Source organism: Pantherophis guttatus, chromosome 1, assembly GCF_059756535.1.
Source record: "Pantherophis guttatus breed Tessera chromosome 1, ASM5975653v1, whole genome shotgun sequence".
Classification (NCBI taxonomy): domain Eukaryota; kingdom Metazoa; phylum Chordata; class Lepidosauria; order Squamata; family Colubridae; genus Pantherophis; species Pantherophis guttatus.
In genome coordinates, this window is record NC_142063.1 from 70,916,335 (window position 1) to 70,930,942 (window position 14,608).

The 14,608-nt window shown below is 37.7% G+C and overlaps 1 protein-coding gene across 1 annotated transcript in view; it reads right to left on the bottom strand.

Moving 5' to 3' along the window:
- Window positions 1–8,230: 8,230 nt before the first annotated feature.
- PSEN1 (presenilin 1) overlaps window positions 8,231–14,608 on the bottom strand; it is a 35,983-nt gene continuing 29,605 nt past the window's right edge. The window contains exons 10-11 of the mRNA XM_034417716.2: window positions 13,542–13,660; window positions 8,231–11,680 (exon numbers count right to left, since the gene is read on the bottom strand). Of these exons, the coding sequence (XP_034273607.1) occupies window positions 11,525–11,680; window positions 13,542–13,660 (275 nt within the window). The 3' untranslated portion in view covers window positions 8,231–11,524. The remainder of the gene's footprint in view (window positions 11,681–13,541; window positions 13,661–14,608) is intronic.

A 14,608-nucleotide genomic window follows, 5' to 3' on the forward strand; every position in this document is an offset into this window, starting at 1 on the left:
CGCGCCAGAAATTTTGAACTGAGCATTTTGATTGGCTCTGCTTCGCTCACTTTGGAGGCTTGTTGAAACCAAGATGGCTGCCATTCAAAATTTCGCGCGGGATCACATTTTTTCTTTTTCATAACGACTTTCTCTGTAGTCATATCACTCACAGTTTTTTGGTCTTTGGGTTTCTCTTTAGCGATGTTTTTCTCTCTCGCTGCTCCGCTGTTCTTCAGCATTTCTTGGAGGTTCGCGATGAGGCTTTCATCATTCTTCTGGCTTTTTAATAACTTCAATATCTCTGACCTGAGTTCGTTATTTTCTATTTCGATTTCCTCCTGGCCATCATTTTCATTTATTAATTCTTCTTCTTCAGTGGTGTATTCTCCGGATTCTCTCGAAATCGCGTTTGTGGATTCGTTGATTATTTCTTGTTCAGTTTCTATTTCTTTGCTGTAGGCCCTGGTGTTGGGCCTATCTTTCTTAGACATTTTTAGATATTTATTGAGTCAATTAACCATCCTCTGCTACCAGCTTGTTGCAATATTTTCAGGATCAGACTCAATAATAATAATAAGAGTTAGAGGTTTAAATATATTTCTCTTTAATTATAATAGGCATTCTATATTCACTGAATATTCACAGATAGAAGCAAAGAAAATGGTGAAGGTGGCTCCTTATATATACAAAGGGTGGAGCCAAGAGTGGGAGTGGTGAATTATGAATACATTAAGAGTCAAAGAATAAGTTAACCCCTGATATCCCATATATACATTATTTACACATTAGGGAATAAGGCATTTACATCTGACAATCCAGATTATCTCATTCGTTTGAGGTTTCAAAATATGTAGAACTACTCAGGATTAATGTTCTAAATACATGCACCACAGAGCATTTAGCACATTCCCAATTCTCAGAATGGAATCATAAAATGAAATCGTTCTTTAGTAAGAGTGGGAGGAGAGACTTCAGGGCTGTCCTCTGGAAAATTATGCAATAATAAACCAGCTCCAAGACCTTTTGCTTTTATAGCCATGCAACACGACCCTGCCACAAATGTCAAGGTTACCTATGCAAAAGCAATTTTGTCAAAAGCACCCAGCTATAATGGAGGGGTAAGAGACTGGTTGGCCAGCTTTGCTAAATGCACCTGGCTATGTAATGGAGATGCAGTGGCAGAAATCTGAACCATGCTATTAAGTTCCGCTTCAAGAGGGATAGGATGGATAAATGAAGACAAATAAATGTCATTCAATTAGCATAGCAGCAATGTTATCCACCGAAATTATTAAAACACCAGACCTGCATCACCAATCAAGATGTTTTCAGCCTTAGTTTGTAGCACTCACCCTCTGTCCTAACATGCCTTTTCTTAGGTTGCCTAGGTTCACACATTGTCCTGAGTCCATGTTGTTGGGTCCACATGACACGCTAACCAAAAAGTAAACAAGCCTTATTGTTGCTTAATATCAACTCAGTTATTACTGCATCTCTCCCTTTGAGTCATTTTTTTTCTGAACAACTAAAGGATTTGCAGGATAATATGTTTCTTCTAAAATCTCCAAAAAGATTTTAACCAACAATCTCACTGGAAGGAATGGCCAATCAGTAGTACTTCACAATAGTGTATCTTCTCTAATGCCTGCCCAGTCTCTCCTACAGATATTACTAACAGGTTCAGGTCTTATGACTTGTTTCTGTTTGCTATATTTTCACCTATTCTTCAAGAAGTTTAGGTCAACATGCCTGATTATTTCTCCTCCTTCAACCCATTTTTATTCTTCATGTTGTGAAAAAAGGAAACATCCCAAAGTCACCCAGTGATCTTGATCACAAAGTGAGGAATTTGATCAACTCCACCCTTAATCTGACACTGACCAGTGATCATTCATAATGGCTCTGATTTGAACATCTTTGGTCCCCAGGGGGGGCTTCAGGTTTCCATAATAAAAAGGCTCTTAATTTCCTTCATTTTAAAATTATAGTTCCTTTTCATCCCTTAGAGGCATTAAAGGCAGAGCTAAACTGGGTACATGGCAAATGAATTGCAACGTTGCCATTTAGTTTGGTCCAGTTTTTAGGCATGCATGGAAGCTGTATATAGAAAGTTTAGAGATGTCTGTAGAAGATACTTTGGCCAGTCTTCTGTCAGGAATTCTTCAGCTTCACATAATCAGGGTTTAAAGTACTGTAATCACTTGCAACTCAGAGCGAGCAGACACATCTTAATACATTTTTACTAAAACCACCAGATTCATTTAAAATACTAATAACCAGAGTTGTAACCCAGTTCTGTGTAGTTGGCTTTACAAGTGTGTTGTTTAGCATAAAAAGCCCTCTTCAAGGGCTATGTTTGCATGAACCACAAATTAATCAATCACACCTTAGGTTAAGTTTAGGTTTAGGTTATGTTATAGGTTAAGTTTATGATTGGGTTATGATTGTCAGCCCAGAAAATTGGATTAAGAAAATTATGGTTCACGCAAACATGTTGCGTGAATACAGCCTGACAATAACTATATCAAACATTTTTGTTATGATGCAAAAAGAGAAATAATAAAAGGAAACATTGCACATGGTTGGCCTTCACATTCTACTACAAACAGTCTCCATATACCAACTGCTGCACACCTTCCTAAATGTGCAATGTTGCTGATCACATAGCACAACTTCTAGATGTGGCCTGAGAACTTGTGAAATAACAATCTTCCTTGTTAAACTTGTCCAGTTTCTTCAAGCAATAAGAAATTGAAAAGATGGAGGAGTCATCCAAGTTTGGTTTCCCTTATCATGTTTGAGTTAATTTAAAAATTCAGAGGCAGTTCCCAGTAAGACACCAGTTTAAACATTTGGCTAAATTAAACAGGCAAAATCCATGGGTCCCAAGGCAGATGTAAGGGAAGATTATGAGGATGATAAGGATCCAGGAGCTAAACAGGTGCTTGGAAGCTCATCCAATACCTGTGAAAAGACCTACCTCCTGGTTAGTTCCCAAAAACGGATTGTGGGTAAAGAATTGGTGGATTTTTATTGAATTTCTTCAGAGATGGGAAACATTGTTACAAGAGGTAGTCAGGAATGAGCTCCTTCTTTACTACTGGCAATAGAGAAGCTTTCTTTCCTTTTTGGTAAAATTTGGTTTTTATGGGTTGGCAACCCAACAGCCATTTATTTTGTGTGTTTATGGCAAGAGATAGAATGGGATCAAAATGTCCTGCTTTGAAGGCTGAAACATTTCCCGTATCTCTGAATCTGATACTGCCTCCTCCTGAAATGAACCCTGCATTCAGTCCATTAACGCCTAGGTTTTTTGAATTGCATATCTCATAATTTAGTTATCTGGCCTAATTTGAGTATTTTAAAAAAATATTCCAAATCCCATTTTATATAATGCCATGCCTGATAAGAGTCTTGCAGAACCTGAATACTTTATGTGTCATTTTGGTTGATTCTAATTCAAATAACACTCAGACATTTCCCTCATATCATAAGGTAAAGATAAAGGTTCTCCTTGCAGAAATGTGCTAGTCATTCCTGACTCTAGCGGGCGGTGCTCAGCTCCGTTTCAAAGCCAAAGAGCCAGCGCTGTCTGAAGACATCTCCTTGGTCATGTGGCCGGCATGACTAAATGCTAAAGACGCACGGAACGCTGTTACCTTCCCACCAAAGGTGGTCCCTATTTTTCTACTTGCATTTTTTATGTGCTTTCGAACTGCTAGGTTGTCAGAAGCTGGGACAAGTAACGGGAGCTCACCCCGTTATGCAGCACTAGGGATTCGAACCACTGAACTGCCAACCTTTTGATTGACAAGCTAAGTGTCTTAGTCACTGAGCCACCACGTCCCTTCCGTTTCCCTCATAGGCCAATATGATTATAATTGCCTTTTATTTTTCTAGGACAGGGAGAAAATAAATGTCTCAGCAATGTTCTAAGCAAAAGTCATTTCAGTTCCGCTCTGGTTTTGCTTTGCTGAGACCCAGGGACTTCCCAAGCAGAGTTGGGTGTAAAGCAGTTGCTTGCAGAGAATAATGAAGCCAGAAGCAAAAATATGGCTCCAGGGACCAAGCCAATTATGTACAACACCCTGTGAGTCATATGCCAGAATGATTAAACTTGCACTCCTGCAAGTACACATAAAAATATATATTCCCTACTGGTTTTCCTCCTAATCTCTCTCCATTTTAGCTGTCAGGGAGACATGAAGGAAGCCTTTCAGATGTTTCTATGGTTAACCCACTGAGAGTGAAAATTCCTTCCTGGCTTGCAATTTATATATCATTTTATGAGGAGCCCCTGATCTTCCTGCCCACCTCTGCATTTGCTTAGGCAGAATAGTAATGTATTTCTAGTCTTAATATATCACTATTCTTCTATTAGGTGAAGAGATAAGGTCTCTCATCAGACAGCTGACTTGCTTTTCACTTAGCCGACCAGTGCCCACATGACGCCAAAGTGTGTTATCCAAGATGGTACTGCAGGAAGTGAGATGAAAAGGATTGGCTGTTGCTATGACAACAGTCCAGTTTTGCTCTTAAAATAGTTTAGATAATTGGTGACTGTACGCTTACGTAGCTCATAGGATCTGGGAATTCAGTACCTGAGAATTACAGCTTTGTAGTTCACGTCAAACAAGGCATCATATATTCTCCACTGGTTTTTATTTGATGTTCCTTGTGAATTTTTTAGTCTGCAATTACCTTAGGTTCAGAAAGAAATGCTGAGAAGAGCAGAAATAAAAACACTAGAAGAGCAGAGCATATGTTTTAATGTTTCCTGGGATTTTCTAACTAGTGATTGGTTCATTTGATTACTGAATAGTGTTTTACAGAGATTGTTAGCTCTATGAATGTTCCCTTGTAGGATAAGAAGGAATTTAAATTACCTCAATCAACATTAAAAATAGATAAGTTGAATGTGCAATGCTTAGCATATGGTAGAACAGCAGAAAAAGCATGTGTGGATTCAGTTTCAATAAAAGTGTTCTGGCAGAGGCTATTGGGGTTATTTTAACTGGAATCCCACAACTAGGCAAGAGTTAAACTTGATGGCCTAACGGTACTTTGAACTCTATGATTCTGTCAGAGAAAGATCCCTGATTTGCTGACTTGATGCATTTTACTTAGTAAGCAACCATTTCCAGCTGCTTCTTAAGCAGATGAAAACTAGCTAAAAGTGTGTTTAGGGAGTTCCTTCTCCCTAAAGAGGATATTTATATGGTGGAAGTTAAGCTTATTTACAGTTAAGCATAATTTAGATCATGTAAAAGTGCAGTTATTGGTTTTCCTTGCCAAGAATTACTACATAGTAAGATGATGTATTTATGGAGTCATAGCATTATTTTTGCACTGAAATCAGAAAATGCATCACATTTTTTCTATAGCACTCCAGCAAATGAAAATACTTTACAACTTCTGATTTATTAATTAAATATGTAAATTGTATTGTCTACCTATCAGGTGCCTGTAATAATGTGCAGAAAAATATCAATTAAATTTTTTATACACACACACACACACACACCCTTAAAAACAGTATAATTTGAAAATGCTAAACTTAGAGCTACAAAACATATGACTATATAAGAAAAAAAAATGCTAAAAAATTTCATCTGTCTTGTCCAGACAGAATCAGACGCATAGAAATAATATTTATCATCACAAAAGATACAATTTCAATCAATTTATGTATATTCTTTGGCAACACAAACTGAAATATCACAACAGAAAAGTTACTTTCGTCAACCAACCAATATACAGTATGTTTCCGGTACCACTTTACAAAGCCTTAGTTAAGACCACTCTTGGAATGCTACATCCAATTCTGGTCACAATATAAAAAAGGTGTTGAAATTCTGGACAGATTGCAGGGAAGAGCAACAAGAATGATTAAAGGACTAGAGGCTAAAACATACAAGGAACGGTTACAGGAATTATGTCTAGTCCAGGGGTGGGTTCTACTTACCTTTACTACCGGTTCGCAGTGGGGCCGCGCGTGCGGGGCTCTTTGCTCGTGTGCACGCTCTTCTGCGCATGCAGAACGTTTTGAGGATGTCGGGGTCGGTGGGCGGAGCCTCCCACCGGTTTTATTACCGGTTCTATAGAACTGGTGCGAACCGGGGGCAACCCACCACTGGTCTAGTCTAATGAAAAGAAGAATTAGGGGAGACTTGATAGCAGTGTTCCAATCAGAGATGGGTTTCAGCAGGTTCTAACCAGTTCTGGAGAACCGGTAGTGGAAATTTTGAGTAGTTCGGAGAACCAGTAGTAAAAATTCTGACTGGCCCTGCCCCCATCTATTCTCTGCCTCCCAAGTCCCAGCTGATCAGGAGGAAATGGGGATTTTGCAGTAACCTTCCCCTGGAGTGGGGAGGGAATGGAGATTTTACAGTATCCTTCCCCTGCCCATCAAGCCACACCCACAGAACCGGTAGTAAAAAAAATTTGAAGCCCACCACTGGTTCCAATATTTGAGGGGCTCAAACTATTTTTCAAAGCACCAAAAGGCAAGACAAGAAATAATGGATGGAAACTAACCAAGAAGAGACACAACCTAGAAGTAAGGAGAAAATTCCTAATGGTTAGAGCAATCAACCTAATGGAATAGCTTGCCTTCAGAAATCGTGGGTGCTCCATCACTAGAGGCTTTCAAAAAGAGACTGGACAACTATTTGCCTGAAATGGTATAGGGTCTCCTGCTTGGAGCAGGGGATTGGATGAGAAAACCTCCAAGGCCCCTTCCAACTCTTAATATTCTATGTTCTGTGTTCAGTATGGTATCCAACTGTGTGGATACCAAGAAACCAAATTAGCAAAAAAACTTTCCAAATATATGTCAAGTATATACAGCACTGACAATTTTGGTCAGTACTATACGTCAACTGAAAAATCAGGGTATAATGTAGCTCCAAAAGAGCTTGGCTGGATGTTCAAACTCATTATTGGTAGAGAAGACACACTACACTGCTGTCCTAATACCCTAGAAGACCTGTAACATTCTACCCTGCAGGATGAGTTCCAAGTGTATACTGAAGAAATAGTATTTGACTATCATTTTCTTGTACAGGTCATAAACAATTTTGTGGGAATCTATATGGTACATACAATTCTACCTACAACAAAAAGCTTGCTTTGTGCTACTACACACTTATGTAAGTCACACAAAACTTCCTAAGGTCTATTTTGGGTCAACATGGATAGGGCTGCACTGCTGAACTGTTAATCCCATTAGTTCCTTAGAAGCAATTTTCTTGGGCTCAATGGGGAAGACTATGTCCTGAAGTTGTTTGGATTCTATCCTCTTGTGGTATTGAATATGGAGAGGATAAATTTGCCCCCGTCTGAAACCACTCCATATTATATAAATAACAAATTACTTTTATTGGCACTTTGTTTATATATTAGGAGGGGAAAATATAAACAGTTTTTGATATTTAAAAGCCTATATTAAGCATTTCTTATCATGACCTATATATGTTTTGTCCTAATAAAACTTTGTTCAATGCAAATAGCTTTTCAGTCTTAATTATGTCTCCTGTGGTTTCAGAGTAACGGGTTAAATCAGGATCTCTAAAGAAGCAGTTTTCATACATGGATTTTGTAAAAAGCGTTGAAAATAATTCCTTGGGGATAAGTTACAATAAACACATCTGTAGTTGGATTCTTAGCTGCAGATTTTAAAGTCAGATTCTACATATGTGCTGTTTTAAATTCAGTTCTAGAGTGATTGATGTTATGATTAGTATTTCAAACTTTCAATTCATTTTTATGCTTGTTTATTTACATAATCACAATAATTACAGTGCAGGTGGGACTAACATGCAAAATAGTTTAATAAAGAACTTCCAAGTTTTGGCTTTGGGCAGTAAAATTCTCAGTGCTGGCAACACAATATAGATAGTCCTCGACTTTTGACCATAATGGAGCCCAAAATTTCTGTTGCTAAGCAAGACAGTTGTTAAATGAGTTTTGCCCCATATTATGACCTTTCTTGCCACAGTTGTTAATGACCCACTGCAGTTGGTAACTTAGCAAGGTTTTATGACTTTAATCTACTTGAACTGAAACAAATATCTCCATACATATACATGAATCAAATATCCTGAGTTTAAAAAAATAGCATTTATTCCTTACCACAAAGAGGGAGGTGAGGTGTTTTTATATGGATAATAAGACGTTTATAATTAACATCAACCCTCCGAAACAGAAACATTTCTACTAGTGTTCAGCACAATGAATAAAAGAGACACTGGATTCATGCTTTATTTATTAATAATTGATAAATACAAGGAAAATAGCAACAACTTGTCAAAATTATATCTTGAAAAGATGTTTTTAAAAAGCTAATTCACATTCATTTTGTATAATCAACAAACCAGTGTCTGAAAAACAAAATAAAAAGGACTAAAAATCCAATTCTATTGCATTTCACTATTCTTACTTGTAAACGAGTAATACTAGACAAAATCACACCTCTGTACAGGTTTGTGTGCTACAGATGTCTCGTAGATGATCTTTATGCATCACTGCAAAAGTAATTTATTAATAAAAGTGATCTGTCTTCATGTATCTTTCCTAAAAAATCTTTCCCTAACGTTTTCTCTTGCTGCATCAGCAACACGTACAATAGAATCTCAGCTGGAACATCCCTTGTGAAGACATCCAAATTATGCTTTATACTAAAATATTCCGCTTTTTCAGCTTACTACAGCCCTTAGAAGTTAGGTAATTACTAGCATTTGAATACACCGCACTGATCGTTTATCAAACAATGAAAATTAGGACATTTCAAATCCTGCTATAGATAGTAACTTAGCTTTCATTTACAATCTCTCTAAAGCCCAATGGGGGAAAAAAAAGTACAAGAATTTCGCTTTCATGTTATAATTTTTTAAACTTTTTGACTTGCAAGCTTCTGTTAAATAGTCCCATAACCATCAGAAATAATTTGATGGTAACAGAAGTTATCCTCTTTAAGGGATTCTTAAGGCAACTCTTATGGGCCTGATCAACACAGTATCTACATAAAGTGGCTTTTCAGAAGGTATTGATGTCTAAATGTGTCCGAACTATTGCCACCTAGAGTTAAACTGATTTCCAGGAAGCTTAAAATTGAGTCATAATTATTTGTAACCAAGTTGATACTTGCTAAATGTCCAAAGTGATTGCTTTTTGAGTCTAGTTTAACATCTTGCAACAAGCATGCATTTTTTCTGAACCTGTTTGCATTTCTTAGATGTGTACTCAAAACCCACAGGGAATACTTGGTGTTATTTAATATTAGGGTTGATTATGTTCGTTAAGATCCACTGGCCCTTGTAATTTTGGGTAAAGCAGACACACCTTCATATTTTAGGTTCTGTATGACAATGATTCAGTTCTCAAAGAGATAGTGAGCTCACATCTGCAAAATTTGACATGACGTGTTTTGACCTGTATGGCAGAACACGAAATTCACTGAAATGAATATGCCCAGAAGAGGCAATTCTGCCCCAAATTATTACTTTACTAAATATAAAGAACAGTTTGCACAAAGAAACATTCTATCACAGGAGCTGTGTTTGCAGTCTATGCTATTGTTGAAATCCACGGATGCCTGAATCTACCTGATGCCTTCCAAAAGTGTTGGAAATACAGTTAGTAAAACTCCCAGGCAATATTCTAAAAATCCCACAATGCAAGGACGACATTATGTTGGGGAAATGGCCAGTTTCACACCTTCAGAATTAGGACCGAAAAATGGCTCAATAAGTGGAGATTCCTACTTTTATTATAAATATGTTTTCAAAAGCTCTTTGAAATTCATGGAAAGCTTATGTGGACTTCTGTAATAGCTTACTGAAGTGTTAGATGAGTGGATAACAAGCAACCTGTATGATGATCAGGCTCAAACGATCTCTGCAATAAAACTATCAGCAGTTGCACTGCAGACTTGCAATGCCAATAATAGTGCTCGGATGAGCTTAGCAGTAGTACCAGACTTTGACAGTCTTCTTTGGTAGTCTCATATTTACAATCCCAGCTTCTTAAACCAAAGAAAGATGCTCAAGTAAGTATCAGTACAAGCAAAATAGTAACATAACATTATGTGTGGGTGTACACGAACAGATAACTTTTATTCTTTTATTTTTATTCATTTTATTGACTGAATGTAATAGGTAGCTGGATGCTATTCGGTGCTTTAGGACAAGCTAGGCAGGTATATAGAAATGCTCCAATTTCCTCTGAAGCCTAAAAGATGACATTCTCAACATGTGTTGAATAAGGAAAGGCAATATATGCGATGGGGTTTCAAGGGAAGCACCTGATTGGTGATGGGTTTTTTTGTGTGTGTGTCTGTTTGAGTGAAGGAGGACGTCAACAGAAATCCCCATTAGGAAATTTCTGGAATGATATTTTGAACAAGGAACACATGTATTGTACAGTAAAATTAAGTTACTCTTCCTGTGCCACCTCCCCCATCCCACAATTTTTCTGAATGAAATATAACTATGTTATAATTATAGGACCTATTTGACAATGCCATATGTATGTTCAGTTGAGATGTACTTTTCATGCAGATGGCTGGCTTCATTGCGGCCTGGGAGACAGTTAATAGTACGTATCGTTCTTTTTAATTTTATATTGCAACATGCATGCGTATATACATTTTTAAAAAATAAAATGGTCCCAAGGATTTATTTAAAAAGTTTCAGAACAAAAAATGAAATCAGGTTTTTTTTTGTTTTTAAAAACCAAGATTTCATTGCAATGTTCTGTGGTTTGATAGTTTTTAGTTTCTCACCTCTTCGTTGGTATAAATTATAAAACTCACTTGAAAGCTGAAAAGATATTCAGCATACTTTAAGAAAGGGGAGATTTCTAGAAATAGATTACATAGCTTAATAAGAAATGAGATTTTGTTTTTACACAAAGGATCCCAGGATATGCCTACCTTACCCCCCAATTTCCCCCCCGCCCAAAAAAAAATTTGGCAAAAGAATCTATGTGTGTGTTCTGTGCTGATCTGGCAAGGAGCATATAGGCTGTTCCGCAAGTATGACAATTAAATTGGAAAGAAAGAAAAAACTAACACAAAGTGCAAGACATTATTTGCTTGATTTTTTCCCCCCCTTAAACAAGATAACATTCTTTCCTCCCAATTGTTCTTCTCCGAGTGGCCTCAGGCTAACAAGAGCTGATAGTTTTCTGTTATGGTGTCACCCTCACTTCTCAGGCAGTTCTGCTTGATTTATCATCATACCGCTTAACAGTGGATGAATCCTCAGCATTCTTGGTTGGTGCAAGGTGGAACCCCAGGCTGAGCAATCCGTGCTGCTGGTGAGAACAATGGCATCTTTTCTACAGACTGTCCTTTGAAAGAGATGCAACTGACTGCAGTCAAATGGCAGAAAACCCACCGGTTGAAGAGACCATTTTTACAAAGAAGAATCCAGTAATGCCCAGCTTAGCAGCTGTTTTAGGAAATGAGGGGAAGTTAGTTTCTCCCTCCTTTATTTGCTAAATTCAATAAAATGTCCGCAGGTGGTCAGCTGAAAAGGTGCTAGATATAAAACTGATGGGAAGCTAATTCGTCCATAAAAGGCTGCACCAAGTTGTCTGTGGCAAAATAGAAAACTAGCCCAAATGTGATAGAAATTGGAAGAGCTGGTAAGGCCTTTTTAAAAATGGCAAGTAGCAAGAGGGTAAGGCACAAGCCCTAGGAATAAAAAGAGAGAGAGAGAGAGAACACACACATAAGTTATACAGTATGGAAGAACTCATATCTCAAAGTATTAGACAGTTGCCTGCTTCCAGAGACAACAATCTACCCAGGATGTCCTTCAGAGATAAAATAATCCTGCCAACAAGGGATTGTTCATAAACTAGGTGAGAAAATCAAAATGGATAAATTGTCACGGAAAATTGCAATGGGACAGATTTTTTAACCGTATTCCCATTCTGTCACCTCTGTCACTGTGCTGAATAGCAGAGCCAAATCCAAGGGATTTGGAGAGACAGGAGTCTTTAGTGAGTAGAAAACTTTTTTTTTTCAAGCAACAAGACAGAGATGCCCAAATTCGTTATAACAAATTCCATGATAATGGGGGAAAAAGATTCTCTTCTCTAAACATCAGGCATTTATAAAAATGGATGGTTAGTTTCTATCATACTGTAAGCCAGGGGTCATCTGCATGTATGTCAAGATGGCAGGCACAGCTGTGGGTATGATGGATACCACTGGAGGGTTTCAAAATTTTTTACTACCGATTCCGTGGGTGTGGCTTGGTGGGCGTGGCATGGCTTGGTGGGCGTGGCAGGGGAAGGATACTGAGAAATCCCCATTTCCTCCCAATCAGCTGGGTCTCGGGAGGCAGAGAATAGATGTGGGTGAGGCCAGTCAGAATTTTTACTACCGGTTCTCCGAACTACTCAAAATTTCCACTACTGGTTCTCCAGAACTGGTCAGAACCTGCTGAAACCCACCACTGATGTATACAACTCATGTTAAAAAGACAGAGGGTTTAAATCATACCTACAATTCTGACTTCTTTTACCACCCCATATGTAGACATTTCTGCTATAAACAGACAACTAGTAACCACATTTTCATTAACAGTAGAATAGTTTATCATAGAAGCAAGAGTTTTAGTAATTTCGGACAGTCCTGGCAGAATATTAGGCTCCTTCTATGAAATTCTATTTTTATTGAAAATAATTTGGCAATTCCAAATGCGCAGGATACCAGTGTCCGTCCTCTTAAGCAAATGGTGTCTGCAATTGGAACTCTTGTGCCTTTCCCTTGGAACCTACATATCCTACACCACTGATGTGTCTAGGGTTTTTTTTTTATGGCTTCTTTTATTAGGAAAACACCATTATCTCAAGTCAGAATAGTAAGAAAGACACCCACAAAAATCTGTTCAAATTTATGACTGCTTAATGTGTTTCAAGAAATTCCTGACAGAAGCACCTGATAATATTAAAAAGTTTATGACCAACTCTGAGCATCAGGTACATTGTTTCAGGTTCCACAATTCTGCCTCACTAGGAGGTCATTTACGATGATCACCCTGAAGGGATTGCACATAGGTCTGTTCCAGTGACTTTGCTTTTTTAAAAGAGGAAGAGAGGAAAACTTCCTTTCTCTCACCCCTCCTTCTCTGAGTTAGAGTTCCGATTTTCACTTTCAAGTCTGGGCATCATTCCAATCCAGCAACTAGCAATCTCTCTAGATGGATGCTTCTCGGAGAAGCTGAACTTTTTTCTACAACCTCTTATTAGAGAATGGTATTTTTCTAGTCAGAACTGACAAGGAGTTTACTTTCCTTTTTCTTGTGAAAGTGGAGATAAAATACAGAAACTATCATCCATCTATCAAGTTTCAGAGGGATGAGAGGAATTATCAGACTGCAAATACTGTATAATTCATTAAAAAAAAAACAGAAAGAAAAACCTGCAAGAAAAAAACTCTGAAATTGTCCAGTTGATACGTTTAAACAATTCCTAAAGAAGAGCATTATTACCTAATTTAACTAGTTATGGCATCAAACAAGAAAGGGAAGGGGAAATATACTTACAATTAAAATGGCTACAAAACAGGCTAAAGTTGTGTTCCAGTCTCCACTGGCTGTTGCTGAAGCTTTGCCAACTAGAACACTGTAGAAAATGAAATCTCCTAAGCCAAGCTTAACTCCTCCTGCCAAAGGGAAAAAAAAACACGTCGAATAGAAATTAAAACCATTGTATGCAGCAACTCATGTTTAGTCACAGTGCATTTATTAAGACCAAGAAGAAATGGAACATTTAAAAGTGTGGTACTATTTTTTTTGTTGCTGTCAGCTCAATTAGAGATGTTCTCTGCATGTCTGCATCTGAACAAACCTCGAGAAATATTTTTAGCTTCCAAATTTCAAATAGATTAATGAAGAAAAATAAGCTGGAAAGTAAACTAAGATATAAATAAACCTTTTGACTATGAAACCCCTTTGCTGTCTCCATAGCACAAACAAAATAGAAAGCTTTCAGTTGAGCATATAGTTTTGTTTTGTCTGGAAAATAAAGTTAAATTGAATTCAAGCTACGGTTAAGTTTCAGTATGAATTAGTTAAGAGGCTATAGTTAAACAGAAGGTTCCTGATTTATTGGCTCATTCTGTGAAGGAAGAAGCAAGGCACACTGTTGGCAAAACGCTTATTTTCATATTTTGCCTTAAGAAGCTGAGATTCAATTGTCTGTTGAGGACAACTGACTAGGAATGATATTTTAAAATACGATGCTAACCAGTTGTGTGCCAATAACTGTTTAAGAACTGACTCTGCAGCTCCAGTGTCACCTCCATATCACTAGTCACAGAATAGCTGATTTGTACAACAGGCATCATAGCTCAGGTTTGCTTCAACCAGCATCCAAAATTCCTGAAAATTTAACAATTGGTTCTCACCACCCATCATGAGCTGGCTCCAGCACGCTGTTGATAATCATTGAACCCAAATGCAAAAACAGTCCAGGGACTGCAACCTCTCCCTTCCCTGCTGTTGCTCAGAAGCAGAGAATGCAACTATATTGGACAAATCCTGCTATTATTGCTTTTCCTCTTTATTACACAAAACACCTAATATGCTTCTAAATCCTGCCTACAAGATTC